General features: G+C 44.2%; 2 protein-coding genes across 2 annotated transcripts in view; one reads left to right on the forward strand and one right to left on the reverse strand.

The window, feature by feature from the left end:
• LOC148502641 (uncharacterized) overlaps nt 1-15,699 on the forward strand; it is a 164,646-nt gene that overhangs the window by 95,434 nt on the left and 53,513 nt on the right. The window lies entirely within an intron of this gene.
• LOC148502642 (uncharacterized) overlaps nt 1-15,699 on the reverse strand; it is a 47,154-nt gene that overhangs the window by 7,345 nt on the left and 24,110 nt on the right. Inside the window, exons 5-9 of the mRNA XM_088449560.1 lie at nt 11,270-11,970; nt 11,161-11,218; nt 8,680-8,735; nt 5,705-5,774; nt 1,675-2,032 (exon numbers count right to left, since the gene is read on the reverse strand). Coding sequence (XP_088305686.1) covers nt 1,675-2,032; nt 5,705-5,774; nt 8,680-8,735; nt 11,161-11,218; nt 11,270-11,970 — 1,243 coding nt within the window. The remainder of the gene's footprint in view (nt 1-1,674; nt 2,033-5,704; nt 5,775-8,679; nt 8,736-11,160; nt 11,219-11,269; nt 11,971-15,699) is intronic.

The following is a 15,699-nucleotide window of genomic DNA, read 5'->3' on the forward strand; positions in this document are numbered from 1 at the left end:
CGTTTGGCACGCCTGCGTTCGGATCTCCACTCCCCGTTTTCCAGCACCTTCCCGTTACCACCCACAAACTCCTCATCCTGTCACTCAAATTAGCAGGCATTCGCTATTTTGCGAGCACATGAATTTTGACCGCACTGACTGGTTCGTGCATGCGTATTACGACCCGTATGCATGCGCAGTTGTGCGAACATCGCTCGGAATGAACGAGCGGCTCTGAATCAGGCCCTTATTTCCTAGTTCAGGGATTTTATTTCCTACTGATCTACCCTTTTACCTTGCAAAGAGGTTACACAGTATGGCACATAATTTTTCCAAATAAAGTATTGTACACCTTTTTGTGGCACGGCAGCAACCACTTTGCCATTCATTTCTACCACATTTTCAAAGGCATTAACCAGATTTCCATCGTTCTGTTGGTCTCTGCCAAAGTCCTTTAAAGACACTTGCTCACCAACAGGGGACAAGTGGGCCTCAGTCTGTTTCCTCCTGTAGCTCACTGACTAAGGAAGCTTTCATGGTCGCTAAGCTCTGGTCACCCATGGTCCTTGGCTCCTGGCTCACCTCAGCTGCTGACCGTTTGCGATTGTCATGCCACGTAAGCACCTCCTGCAGCAGCATGAAATCCCATAAATCAACATAAACATATAAAATATCAAAACATAATCCACAGGATAGGGTAAAAAATAGCCGTGTACCGTGTTGTAGGGGTGTAGTCTCCTAGCACCCAAGCAAGCATGAGATGGTAAAACCCCACCAGTCTCCCGGGAATGACTCGTGGACTTGCTTCAGTCTTAGAGATGTCCCCCCACGGTACCAGTCACACACCAACGCATTTCGACTCACCAATGATAAGAGTCTTCCTCAGGGTATGTGTGTACTGCATGTCCCCTCCTTATATCCCCCTTATTGGTTTCCTTTTGGTAGGACAATATCGTTTCAGCTATTCTCTAAATCCACTATGTCAAGCCAATTCTTTTCCTTTATCAACTAGATCTTTTATTAGTGAACCTATATATATTCATTTAAACATGATAAAACCCATCTTTAGATGTATAATCCGCAGTTATGCTTAATTGCGTTCCACAGACGGAACGCATAGCACTTCCTGTTTCCTAATTCCCGATCGTGTACGGACTTCCAGTCCGGAGGTCATGTGGGATCATAACGTGTAGTCACTTTCAGGTAACCCTAGTAGCGGCATCAACATCCTGACGTCGCCCCACCTCTTCTCCTATTTGACTATCGGGGATAGTAATCCATAGCGCTAATCGCGCCTTCCACGTGACGCTGGTCGCGCCCTTTCACCATGGTGATACAACCCGTCCAGCATCCCGGATGTGCTAGCTGTTGACCTCTACCCACTTCCTTGGAACGCAAATACAGATAATTGCGTTCCACCAAGGGAGTAGGTGATAGGATCCATGCACTTGTGAGCAGCCAAATGTACAAATCGCAGAATAAATACATAAAAATACAATTAAAAATATTAAAACCAATGCCATAGGATACCCAGCAGCTTGACCAAAAAAGGAGTATCCTTCACTAACAATACATAGTAGATCCACGTTTCATGTATATTAAAAACATATAAGTAGAAATAAAACACAAATAAAATCCCTACAGTGGAGTGAATCATGAAAAGGAAAAACAGTAAAATATACATATTAAAGGAACCATTTAAGCTCAAAGTCAGTATTTAGTCCATTGGGAGACAGGGTGCATAGGTCATAAATCCATTTAATTTCAACCTTGGCCAACTGGTCACCTATATCTTTCTTTCGCCAATGATTGGTGACCTGACCAATACCCATAACCAGTTTCAGACTTTTGGCTGAACATTCATGCAATTCTTTAAAGTGGTTGGAGACCGAGTGTTTCTCAAACCCTTTCTTTATATTTCTTAAATGTTCTGCCCAACGTTCTCTTAAAGGTCTTGAAGTGCAGCCCACATATTGGAGTCCGCACTGGCACTCCAGAAGATATACACAGTTCTTGCTGTTACATGTGATAAAATCTTTGATCTTATACCTGACTTTGGTCACATTAGAAATAAAGGTTTCAACTTTACTAGGTTGTACCCTATGGTTTTGTTCTAATTCTACCCTCTCTCTTAGGTGGCACCGCACTCTTAACCAACTTGTTTCTAATAGTGGGTGCCCTTCTATACACAAATTTAGGTTTCTCTGTTATAATAGTTCTTAACAGGACATCTTTCCCCAAAAGGTGCCAATGTCTCTTAATTATTTTCTCTACTTCCTTGTACTGACTATTAAATGTGGTGATAAATGGTAGATCACTGTTCTTTCCCGACTTTTTATCTCTCTCCCTAGTCGGTAATAAGTCCTCTCTATTGACCTCTATCATCTCATTGATAGGGCCTTCTATATATGTGCTGGAAGATGTTATCCCCCCTCATATCACTGTATGGTCCCCTCTCTTCTATATAATAATAATACCACATATCAGTGTGTGCTGGGAGCTGTGTTATTTCCCCTCATATATCACTGTACGGTCCCTTCACCCCTATATAATAATAATACCACATATCAGTGTGTGCTGGGAGCTGTTATTCCCCCTCATATATCACTGTATGGTCCCCTCTCACAATATAATAATACCACATATCAGTGTGCTGGGAGCTGTGTTATTCCCCCTCATATATCACTGTACGGTCCCCTCTCACTATATAATAATAATACCACATATCAGTGTGTGCTGGGAGCTGTGTTATTCCCTCTGATATATCACTATATGGTTCCCTCTCACTATATAATAATAATACCACATATCAGTGTGTGCTGGGAGCTGTGTTATTCCCCTCATATATCACAGTACAGTCCCCTCCCCCCTATATAATAATACCATATATCAGTGTGTGCCAGGAGCTGTGTTATTTCCCCTCATATATCACTGTATGGTCCCCTCTCCCCTATATAATATTAATACCACGTATCAGTGTGTGCTGGGAGCTGTGTTATTCCCCTCATGTATCACTGTACAGTCCCCTCTCCCCTATATAATACCACATATCAGTGTGCGCTGGAAGATGTTATCCCCCCTCATATCACTGTACGGTCCCCTCTTCTATATAATAATAATACCGCATATCAGTGTGTGCTGGGAGCTGTGTTATTCCCTCTCATATATCACTGTACGGTCCCCTCTCCCCTATATAATAATAATACCACATATCAGTGTGTGCTAGGAGCTGTGTCACATCATATCACTCATATCACTGTACAGTCCCCTCCCCCCTATATAATAAAAATAATACCACACATCAGTGGTATTAAATTCACTACCCCAGTATCGAAGTTGGGAATGACTTGTACACTAGACAAAAGGTAAATCTAAATTATTTTCTTTATATGTTTCTATATCAGGGAATTACAAGTCAGCAGTCATTAGTATATAGATATCACCGAGTCAGCAGCAGTGACATGTATGTCTGAGCTTCAATTCTGAAAGCTTATTATCTCATTACAACAGTCACTTTATATATAGCTCATTACAATATTCATAACTAACCAGTGCCAACATGTAATTGGTGTCCTCAATCTTCATCTTGGAGAATGTAATATGGCATTACCTAATTCCTATTGCTTGTATGCAAATGTCCTAGGCTGTAACTCAATGTCCAAAGGTCCAGAGTCCTCTTGGATCCCAGGAATGTCTCATACATCATACAGGGGATGGGCTCTCAGCTAACACCGTGCCAGTTTGGTTTGTCTTCTATCCACTATATCAGGAAATTAAGTCACATGGTCACACAGGGCTGGTTATCTCACACGCGGGATCTTACACAGCAGGATGGTCATTGTGATTGTGCTTAGTCATTGGTGTGACCCACCAGAGCAGCTCTTATCTATGGGCTCTCAGATGGTAACACAGGGCTGGTTATCTCACACTTGGGATTTTGTACAGCAGGGTGGTCATTGTGATTGTGCTTAGTCAATGATGTGACCCACCAGTACAGCTCTCATCTATGGGTTCTCAGCTAACACCGTGCCAGCTTGGTTTGGCTTCTCACCACAATATCAGGAAATGAAGTCACAGTCACATAGGCCTGGTTATCTCACACATGGGATCTTGTACAGCAGGGTGGTCATTGTGATTGTGCTTAGTCATTGGTGTGACCCACCAGGGCAGCTCATATCTATGGGCTCTCAGATGGTCACAGGTTTATATGAGTCTCAGATACATGATTTATATATCACTCTGCTTATTGGCATCTTGTCATCTTGGAAGTGTAAAATACATAAATTTCTACAATGTGTATCTTCTATATGTTACATTATATTAACATTAATTCTAGATCAGATATATATGGTAATATTGCCTATCAATATTTGTATCACTTATAATGATTTCAAAGTTATTTTAATAGCATAATTCACTTCATACAAATGCTTTTGATCATAAGGAAAATTATATTTTCTCCATGACAGCCGTCACAGAACATGTGCACCACCGAGAGGACAACTGGTCACTATTCCAGCTTTACTAACAATGTACAAAAATGTTCAGGTCAATAAGTGTGGTAAATACTAACAAACAAGCGCCACACGCAGCTGTGTTACCCCACATGGACGTCAGACAGGTCCATGCGGCGTTTGGTTTTCTTACTTGTTACCAAACTCTTTATCTCATATATTTGTAGGTATATAACAAAGCTTGTATTGTCCTTTCTGTGATTTCCTCACTACCAAATAATCCTCATCTCCTGACCCTGCACATTACTGGTGGTGTCACCGTTGTGGGTGGTGAGACAGTGCAGGACATACTGAGGACAATCTGTACTTATCCTACTTATCCTGTGATGTCCCTGTATTATTCCTCCATTACTATGTACCCTGCTCATATCTGTATTCTGCTGGGGATATCGGGAGCCTGATGCACCTAATGGTCATTACTGTTAGTGGTTTATACCAGGACCAGCATCTTCCTGTGTCCCAACACTAATTACATTATCTAATAATGTATAAATTACATAAGTGATCATGATATTAATGTCCTTATCTTTTGGAATAGTATAAATAGTAGGTTACAGAGGATCTAATTAGAAGGAACCAGACATCAGACTGCTGTAAGGAGATTAGAGATCCATTTACCAGGAAACACAACCAGAGAATACTGGATCCAGGGAGATAAAATCAGAGGTTACAGATGTCATTATATCACCCATCTCACACCATCACTTACAGCCCAGTCATCACATGATGTCATAGTTTCCCACTTCCCATATTACATCCCCAGCACATTGTCATGATGACAAATTAGTTATGTCCCTATATTACATCATGTGGTCTTGTTACTGCACAAATAGGCCAATAACACAATACTATCTAATACAGAGCTTCCCAAACTCTGCCATTATAGTACAGGGTTTAAGGATATCCATGGTGGAGTCCAAATGGATATCCTTAATACCCGGCCTGTAATAGCGAAGTTTGGAAAATTGATTTGATAGAATAAGGAAACTGAAAGCCATTACAAGAGCCCTACGCTGGTGACATCCATGTGGGTTTATCTAAATTGTAATATATTAGTATATAGTGTGATAATTCAAATATCATTTACCCTTTGCTAAGCAGGGACAGCAATCTAGGCTAAGATTGAATTCATGTTTGTTTTTAACATTTTCAATAACAATACAGTACTGCAAATACCACTGCAATTTCTCTATTTTTCTAGATGCTCATACATTGTTTCTGTCCTGTGTGATGTTTCTGATGACTAATAAGAGCGGATTTCTTTATAAAACATTTCCCACACTCAGAGCATGGAAAACGAGAGTTATGGTAAAACTTACCTTTATTAACACTCATTCTTCGAAGTCCATAGAGAGACCTTGGGGTGTAGGTGATGGTTGAGGTCCAGGCACAAAAGTTAAAGCTTTGCTCCCAGGATTCAACGGGCCTTCCCCCTATACCCTGCCCCCCGAGCCACTTCAGTTCATAACAAGCCTAAGGCTGGAGGATAGGCGAAGGAAGACTGGTACACACAAGAATCACTCTCACACAGAAAGAGACTAGAAACATGTGACCAGGAAACAAAGCCCATAGAAGCCAGGTGCATCAGAGCGGGTGGTACCCTGTGGACTTCGAAGAAAGTCCACCTTTGTTAAGTTTTACCATAGCTCTTCTTTTCTTCTTCAGGGTCCATAGGGCTCCACAGGTAGACCTTGGGGATGTCCCAAAGCAGTTATTCAAGGGTGGGGACGCTCCTGAGTTGAGAGGAGAATCCGGCGTCCAAATGGAGACATCCTAGAGGCAAATGTATGGAAGACCTAGAACCTAAGAAAGATGTCGACAGAGAACCACGTGGCCACCTTAAAAAGCTGTTCAGCTGGGGCTCCACGTCGCGCTGCCGAGGGACTCAAAGCGAGTGGAATTAGTGACAGTAGCCGGTAAAGGAAGGCCTGCCTGCATGTAAGCCTGTGAGATAGTCATGCAAAGCCATCTGGCCAATGTGTTTATGGGCTGGCCATCTCTTCTTGTGAAATCCATAGAGCACAAATAGGGAGTATGTTTTCCTCATAGAACTCGTACGGTCCACGTCGATCCTGAGAGCACGGACCACAACAAAGGAGGCCTCACCTGCCGAGAGGTCTGGTTAATGAAAGGCCGGGACTAGGATTTCCTTATTAATATGGAAACGAGTAACCACCTTGGGTAGGAAGCCAGGTTGAGTTTGGAGAATTACCCTGTCCTGATGGAAGATTAGAAATGGGGAGCAGCGTGAGAGCACCCCTTAATCTGACACCCTTCGGGGGGACGCCATAGCCAGAAGTAAAAGAGTTTTCGCTGTGAGCCACTTGAGATCCGCAGATTCCAAAGGTTCAAACGGAGTGCCCTGTAGGGTCTGAAAAACCACTGACAAATTCCACAGCGCCACCGGAGGGACAAAGGGAGGTTGTATGCGGAAGACACCTTGAAGGAAGGTATGGACAACTGGCAGTAAAGCAAGTCTATGCTAGAACCAAAATGGACAGAGCAGAGAACTGCACCTTCAGCAAGGTGACGTGGAGTCCAAGGTCCAAGCCTGCTTGGAGGAAGGCCATGACTCTAGAATCCCAAAACACCTGATGGTCATAGTTTCTGGCATACACCATTGAAAGTATGTATGCCACACTCTATGGTAAATTCTGGCAGAGGATGGCTTACGCACTCAGCATAGTCTTGACCACAGAGCAAAAAAACCTTTAGACCTCAGGAGGGATGTCTCAAGAGTCACGCCATCAAAGACAGACAACCCAGGTGTGGGTGAAGACAAGGACCCTGAGACAACAGGTCTGGCCGCTGAGGTAGCAGGAACAAGGCATCTACGGAGGGGGTCCAAAGATCTGAGTGCCAATGTCATCTGGGCCAGGCTGAGGCCACCAACAGAACAGTGCCTCCATCTTGTTTGAACTTACAAAGAACTCGAGGAAGAAGGGAGACTGGAGGGAATAGATATGCCAGATGGAAGGTCCACTTCATGGAAATGCGTCTACCAAGGATGCCTCGGCATCCATTGTTCTGGACCCATACACTGGCAGTTTGTGATTTTGTCTGGAGGCCATGAGGTCCACCTCTGGTAGGCCCCACTTGTCCACTAGGAATTGAAAGACTTCTGTGTGGAGAGACCATTTCCCGGTTTGCACGTTGTGACAGCTGAGGAAGTCCGCTTCCCAATTTAGAACTCCTGGAATGAACACTGTGGACATGGCCGGGAGGTGACCTTCGGCCCATGCGAGAATGCGTACTCTGCCGATGTCCAACGTTCATGGAAGGAATGTTGACCGGTCACTGCGCCCCAGCCCAGGAGATTGGCATCCGTTGTAAGGAGTACCCATTCTGGGATCCAAAAGGGGTGACCTCTGGTTAAATGGGACGTCTGTAGTCACCAGACGAGCCTCTGGAGAAAGGACCATTGTCTGAGCTTTGATCTGATGGGGCAACCCGTTCCACCTGGATAGGATTAGCTGTTGCAGGGGCTTGTAGTGGAACTGAGTGTACTCCACCATGTCGAAGGTAGATACCAAGGATAGTAGAACTTGCATTGCTGAGTGGACTAACACTCGGCGACTGCATAGGAGTCTGCCCACACGTATTTGCAGTGTGGAGATCTTGTCTGCTGTCAGGAAAATTCTCTGACCCTGAGAATCTAAAAGAGCTTCCAGATGGACCATCCTCTGTGAAGGGTTCAAGGAGGACTTTTTCCAGTTAACTAGCTGTGCCTCTGCAGGAAGGCAATGGTTACCTGAAGGTGGCATTGAAGAACCTCTGGGGAGCTTGCCAAGAGCAAGAGGTCATCCAGGTATGGCAGGAGCCGGATTCCCTGAAAAACAGGTTGGTCACCATGACCGCCATCATTTGGTAAAGACCCATGGGGCTGTAGAAAGTCCATAGGGCAGAGCTTGAAATTGAAAATGTTGCTGTAGTACAGCAAACCGGAGATATCTCTGATGAGAGGGCACTGTATGTACGCATCCCGAATATCCAGAGATACCATAAAGTCCCCAGGCTCCACAGCCAGTACAATAGAGCACAGGGTTTCCATGTGAAATTTGGGCACCCTGATATGTTTAGGGATTTGAGGTTGAGGATAAGCCGATAAGACCCATTTTGTTTCTGCACCATAAACAGGGTACAATAACCATTCCCTCGCTGTGACAGGAGGAACTGGAACTATTACCTCCACTTGAATGGCTTTCTGCATGAGCAGGACCTTGTTCAGGTCTGATGGAGGGCCTGTGTAGAAAAATTGGAATGAGGGCATACCCGTGAGACTTCTCTTATCCACGCGTCTGTGGTTGTCTGATGCCATTCCTGGGCAAACTGAAGGAGTTCGCCTCCTACTCTGGGGCCCCCCAGGGGGAGGCACACCTAGTCAGGTTGAAGGCTTGTCCTCTGATTTTGAAGCAGGGCATCTGCTTGGTCCTAGGCTTTGTGGCCCTAGTGGCAGCTGATTGCTTAGGAAAGGACTGACTCTTAGGTTTGCCTTGGGGATGAATGGACCTAAAGGACGTTGTCCGAGGCCTTGCAGTAGTTGCTGATGGCAGAAAGGTGTTTTGTTGCTAATGTGGCCACAATATTATCCAAGTCAGGGCCAAACAAGATCTCCCCATTGTAAGGTAATGCTTCCAAGGCTCTCTTAGAATCTGCATCCGCCTTCCATGACCACAGCCACAGAATACGGCGGGCAGACACCACTGTGGCCGAAGCTCTAGAAGCTAGGAGACTGGCATCCAAGGACGCTTCTCCAATATATGAAGCTGCATCTCTTATGTGAGCTACATAAGACATCTGATCCCAAGAGGCATCTGAGGGAAAAGATTCTTCAAGGGCATCTGCCCAGCTGTAAATTGCTTTAGCCACCCATGCAGTAGCCATGGTCACGCAAGCAATGGCACCTGAGAGAACACAGATTTAAGGCCAGTTTCAATCTTTTCTATTCATAGGGTCCTTCAGTGAGGAAACTGTAGGGATAAGTAATGTATCGCTTTTAATCAAACGTGTAACATGGAAATCCACTGCTGGGGGAGTCTCCCATCTTGTACAATGAGCTGCAGGAAAAGGATAACAAGAGATCAGGCGTTTTTGGGGCTGAAACCTCTTACTAGGAATCTGCCAAGCTGCTGCCATGTGCTCAACTAGTTGATCCGAGAGAGGAAACTCTGCTGAAGCCACTTTTTATCGTTCAAATAGTGGATGCTTTGATGTGGGGGTGGGTTCATCTTCTATTTGTGAGATAGATCTAACAGCTCGCACCAAAGCAGGTATATTCATTTTAGAATATGCTTCTTCCCCTGAAGGGGACCCTGCAGTAGAGAGATCAGCATTTTCTGCCTCCTCAGATGACAGCTGCGTGGACTGTGAAGATAACACAGGACGCTTAGTAGACTAAAGCTCTATACACACTATACAGATATATCTGCAGATGATCGTTCATACACACTGAATGGCCATCTGCTTCTAGCCGTGGGTCCCAGCGGCCAAGGGGCGTGTCCCACCCCCCTCCTTGGTGGCTGCCGCTGTGTATGGGCAGTATGCAGACCGCCCGTACACACTTGCCGATGGACAGGTATGTCTGCAGACATATCTATCCATCAGCTGTGCAGCACAGCCAATGCGATATGTCTGAGAACTATGTGGTTCACAGACATATCACAGGTACACACTTGGCGATGGCCAGCAGATATTAGCCGACCAATTGATCGGCAAATATATCAGTCAGGGTGTACCTAGCCTCACTGGGTAGGGGCTTCCCACCTTGCAACATATTTTGAAAGGCTGTAGAGGTAGCCACCAGACTCTGTACTGAGTTAGAGAGTATATATACCCATGGAGGCATAGGAGGTACCTGTATTGCTTGTACCTGTTATGGCAACCCCATAGCGATGACCCGCCTTACCTGTCCCCTTAGAATCCAGTTTGCAGTCTGAGTCTGTCTGCGGAACTGGCTAGCAATGTCCCTGGGATGCCCACCGAGAGCACCATGCGGAGCTGACGTTGTGGTGCCCACAGGGGTGTTTGAGCGGCAGCACAGACGTCCCAGGGACAGTCTGCTGCTGCCCGCTCAGAAGCATAAAAAATAAAGAGAATTATAAAATAAAAGCTTTTGGGCTGCATGAAACCGCCCACTGTCAAAATGGTGACCAGACTCCGGCCAGGCACCGACGAAACTGAAGTGCCTCTGCTCGGAGGCAGGGTATAGGGGGAAGGTCCATTGCATACTGGGAGCAAAGCTTTAACTGACTGGTGCTCGGTGCTCAACTACCACCTACACCCCAAGGGCTCCCTGTGGGGCCCTATGGACCCTGAAGAAATGATTTCTCATCTGTGTGACGTCTCTGATGTGTAACAAGATGTGATTTCTGTGTAAAACATTTTCCACATTCAGAGCAAGGAAATGGTTTTTCACCTGTATGACTTCTCTGATGTCTAACTAGATGTGATTTATTTGAAAAACATTTCCCACACTCAGAGCATGGATAAAGCCTCTCACCTGTGTGACTGATCTGATGTGTGACAAGATGTGATTTCTTTGCAAAACATTTCCCACATTCAGAGCATGGAAATGGTTTCTCACCTGTGTGACTTCTCTGATGTGTAACAAGAGCTAATTTATATGTAAAACATTTCCCACACTCAGAACATGGAAATGGCCTCTCACCTGTGTGAATTCTCTGATGTGTATCAAGAGCTAATTTATAGTTAAAACATTTCCCACACTCAGAGCATGGAAATGGTTTCTCACCTGTGTGACTTCTCTGATGTATAACAAGACATGATTTGTGTGTAAAACATTTCCCACATTCAGAGCATGGAAATGGTTTCTCACCTGTGTGACTTCTCTGATGTATAACAAGATATGATTTCTGTGTAAAACATTTCCCACACTCAGAACATGAAAATGGTTTCTCACCTGTATGGACTCGATAATGTGTAACAAGAGCCGACTTCTCTATAAAACATTTCCCACATTCAGAACACGGAAATGGTCTCTCACCTGTGTGAGTTCTCTGATGGACATCAAGTTTTCTCTGCTGTGCAAAACATTTCCCACACTCAGAACATGCTAATGTTCTCTCACGTGTGTGAAGCTTTGTATGTCTAGTAAGAAATCTTTTCAGTGTAAAACATTTCCCACACTCAGAACATAGAAAAGGCCTTTCAGCTGCGTGAACTCTCTTCTGATGTATAGAAAGACTGATCTGCTTGGTAAAACTTTTCCCACATTCAGAACATGACAATGGTTTATCACCTATGTGATTTGAGCTGTGTGTAACACTACTGGGAGTATCAGGGGAGCATTCCCCATGGTTAGATGGATCAGATGATATATCTGCACTGTGAGATGCTGGATGTATACTGGGGATAATGGGGTTTTCTCCTGGAGAGTCCTGTGAGAAGTTATCGTCTAGGTCACAATTTGGAGATAATATGAGACGTCTCCCCGAGTTATTCCTGCTGCTGTGTCCATCTGCTGGGAACAGAATTATATGAGAATTAGGCTCTCTGCAGAATTATACAATACTGTGTAACTATAAGACGTGCCCGGCTGTAACCCAACATCTCATACTGTGTAACTATAATAAGACATGCCCGGCTGCACCCCAACATCTCATACTGTGTAACTATAAGACGTGCCCGGCTGTACCCCAACATCTTTATACTGTGTAACTATAATAAGACGTGCCCGGCTGTACCCCAACATCTCATACTGTGTAACTATAAGACGTGCCCGGCTGTACCCCAACATCTTTATACTGTGTAACTATAATATTAGGTATAATAAGACGTGCCCGGCTGTACCCCAACATCTCATACTGTGTAACTATAAGACATACCCGGCTGTACCCCAACATCTCCATACTGTGTAACTATAATAAGACGTTCCTGGCTGTATCCCAACATCTCCATACTGTGTAACTATAATAAGACGTGCCCGGCTGTACCCCAACATCTCCATACTGTGTAACTATAAGATGTGCCCGGCTGTACCCCAACATCTCAATACTGTGTAACTATAATAAGACGTTCCCGGCTGTATCCCAACATCTCCATACTGTGTAACTATAAGACGTGCCCGGCTGTACCCCAACATCTCCATACTGTGTAACTATAATAAGACGTTCCCGGCTGTATCCCAACATCTCCATACTGTGTAACTATAAGATGTGCCCGGCTGTACCCCAACATCTCTATACTGTGTAACTATAAGACGTGCCCGGCTGTACCCTAACATCTCTATACTGTGTAACTATAAGACGTGCCCGGCTGTACCCTAACATCTCATACAGTGTAACTATAATAAGACGTGCCCGGCTGTACCCCAACATCTCATACTGTGTAACTATAAGACGTGCCCAGCTGTACCCCAACATCTCCATGATGTGTAACTATAAGACGTGCCCGGCTGTACCCCAACATCTCCATACTGTGTAACTATAAGACGTGCCCGGCTGTAACCCAACATCTCATACTGTGTAACTATAATAAGACATGCCCGGCTGCACCCCAACATCTCATACTGTGTAACTATAAGACGTGCCCGGCTGTACCCCAACATCTTTATACTGTGTAACTATAATAAGACGTGCCCGGCTGTACCCCAACATCTCATACTGTGTAACTATAAGACGTGCCCGGCTGTACCCCAACATCTTTATACTGTGTAACTATAATAAGACGAGCCCGGCTGTACCCCAACATCTCATACTGTGTAACTATAAGACATACCTGGCTGTACCCCAACATCTCCATACTGTGTAACTATAATAAGACGTTCCTGGCTGTATCCCAACATCTCCATACTGTGTAACTATAATAAGACGTGCCCGGCTGTACCCCAACATCTCCATACTGTGTAACTATAAGATGTGCCCGGCTGTACCCCAACATCTCAATACTGTGTAACTATAATAAGACGTTCCCGGCTGTATCCCAACATCTCCATACTGTGTAACTATAAGACGTGCCCGGCTGTACCCCAACATCTCCATACTGTGTAACTATAAGACGTGCCCGGCTGTACCCTAACATCTCATACAGTGTAACTATAATAAGACGTGCCCGGCTGTACCCCAACATCTCATACTGTGTAACTATAAGACGTGCCCGGCTGTACCCCAACATCTCATACTGTGTAACTATAATAAGACGTGCCCGGCTGTACCCCAACATCTCATACTGTGTAACTATAAGACGTGCCCGGCTGTACCCCAACATCTCATACTGTGCAACTATAATAAGACGTGCCCGGCTGTACCCCAACATCTCATACTGTGTAACTATAATAAGACGTTTCCCGGCTGTATCCCAACATCTCCATACTGTGTAACTATAAGATGTGCCCAGCTGTACCCCAACATCTCTATACTGTGTAACTATAAGACGTGCCCGGCTGTACCCCAACATCTCATACTGTGTAACTATAGTAAGATGTGCCCGGCTGCACCCTAACATCTCATACTGTGTAACTATAATAAGACGTGCCCGGCTGTACCCCAACATCTCTATACTGTGTAACTATAAGACGTGCCCGGTTGTACCCTAACATCTCATACAGTCAGTGTCATTTCCAAATTTCAGTTGTGAATGTAGAAGCCAGATGGCAAATAGGTAATTGTGACCGGATAACCTTGCCTCCACCAATGGCCACAGATATTTTTTTTGATCCCACTGGATCTTAGGGGGATTTCCTCTTACCGTCCGTAACCACCTGTTACTGACTCTGGCTACTGTGCCATGGGCATTCAACTTTGCTGTCACCACCAAGATCTTGGAAGCACTTATTACCACACAAGTTCCTACACTGGCACCTGAAAGCACTTCTCTCAGGCTCCTACCTCAGCACCTGAATTGCCTCTGCTGCATATGCTTAGACTAGTTGCAGCCAGACTGATCCCTCGCAATGGACCAGGTCCAGCAGGGAAGCTGGCAGAGGGTTTGAGCTTGGAGACACCGGGCTCAATTTAAAAAAGTCGGAAAACGGAACAGCGCTTGATGCAATTCTGTTGTCGCAGGATACAGATGAAGTCATCTTAGAGTCAAGATGTTTACTGCTCAAATAGTTTTCAAAAAGACATTTCCCCTCAGGAGTATCACAGCATACAGATGATACGGCAGTTCATACCTTCTTGATGTTCAAAAAGATACACAAAACAGGCTCACATGCCTTCTGTTCTCTTACTCCAATACACAGTACCACAAGGGGTTAGTCCACCCTGAGAAACTATTTTTATTATTAATTTTTTATGTGGTTCCTGTGTTGAATTTACTAATCTGATTATCAGTGTAGGATAATCCTTTATGAGATGACTTCATGCCATGTCATTCTTTTAGCAACATTGTAGTTATTTGTGTTTATTTTCTAATCCTCAATAGAAGGGGTGAATCCAATTAGGTGCTAATTGCGAGTTAGTTTCATGAAACTCACAGACGTTGCACAAATGCGCGCTCCCGAGAATTCTCCAATCCAATGAAAAATGCCTATTCACGGTGCTCGCAGCGGAGGGGTGCGAACTGACTGCCAAATGCGACGTAAGAGAAGTGCATGAAAATTGGGGAGACCATCCTGGACCACCCAAAATTGATAATTTTGTTAGCAGGACCGTATAGGGCTGTTTGTGGGCATAAGGAAAGTACTGAAGGCCTTTAAATGGTGTGAAATGGCTGATTTGTGTTCTTGTTTAAAAAGATGCAAAAAAATGATAAAAAAGCAAACTTTTTCGTTTAATCTCAAATTAATTAAATAAAAATTGCAAAAAAAAGTAGGAAACACGGAGATTTTGGGCTACATTGTGGAAACTAAAAAATTGTAAAAAAAATTAAGTAAACAATTATATTTCAATAAAAAAAAAACTAATTACATTTGGGGTTTATAAACTAACGAAAAAGTTAATTTTGGGGTAATTTGAGGCCATTTTTTTACCCTCAAAAATGACATGTAATTATTGGACTAATTAAGCTAATTTGACATTTCCAAATGCCTGATTAGTCATTAGGGGGATGTCCAAGGGGTTCTTAAAATAAAGATTTTCCTTTCCATCTCTCACCCTCAGGGAGGTGCAAATGGAAAAATGCAAATTTACTCTGGTTCAGTGCAAGTTGCTAATTGGATTGCAAAATTAATTCTCTGCGCTAATTTGAAGAGAAAACAGCAAATCGCACCTCGCAATTAACAAATAATTAGAATAACCCCTAAGTA

The sequence above is a fragment of the Taudactylus pleione genome, unplaced genomic scaffold, assembly GCF_031769625.1.
Source record: "Taudactylus pleione unplaced genomic scaffold, aTauple2 ptg000488l, whole genome shotgun sequence".
NCBI classification, from domain to species: Eukaryota; Metazoa; Chordata; class Amphibia; order Anura; family Myobatrachidae; genus Taudactylus; species Taudactylus pleione.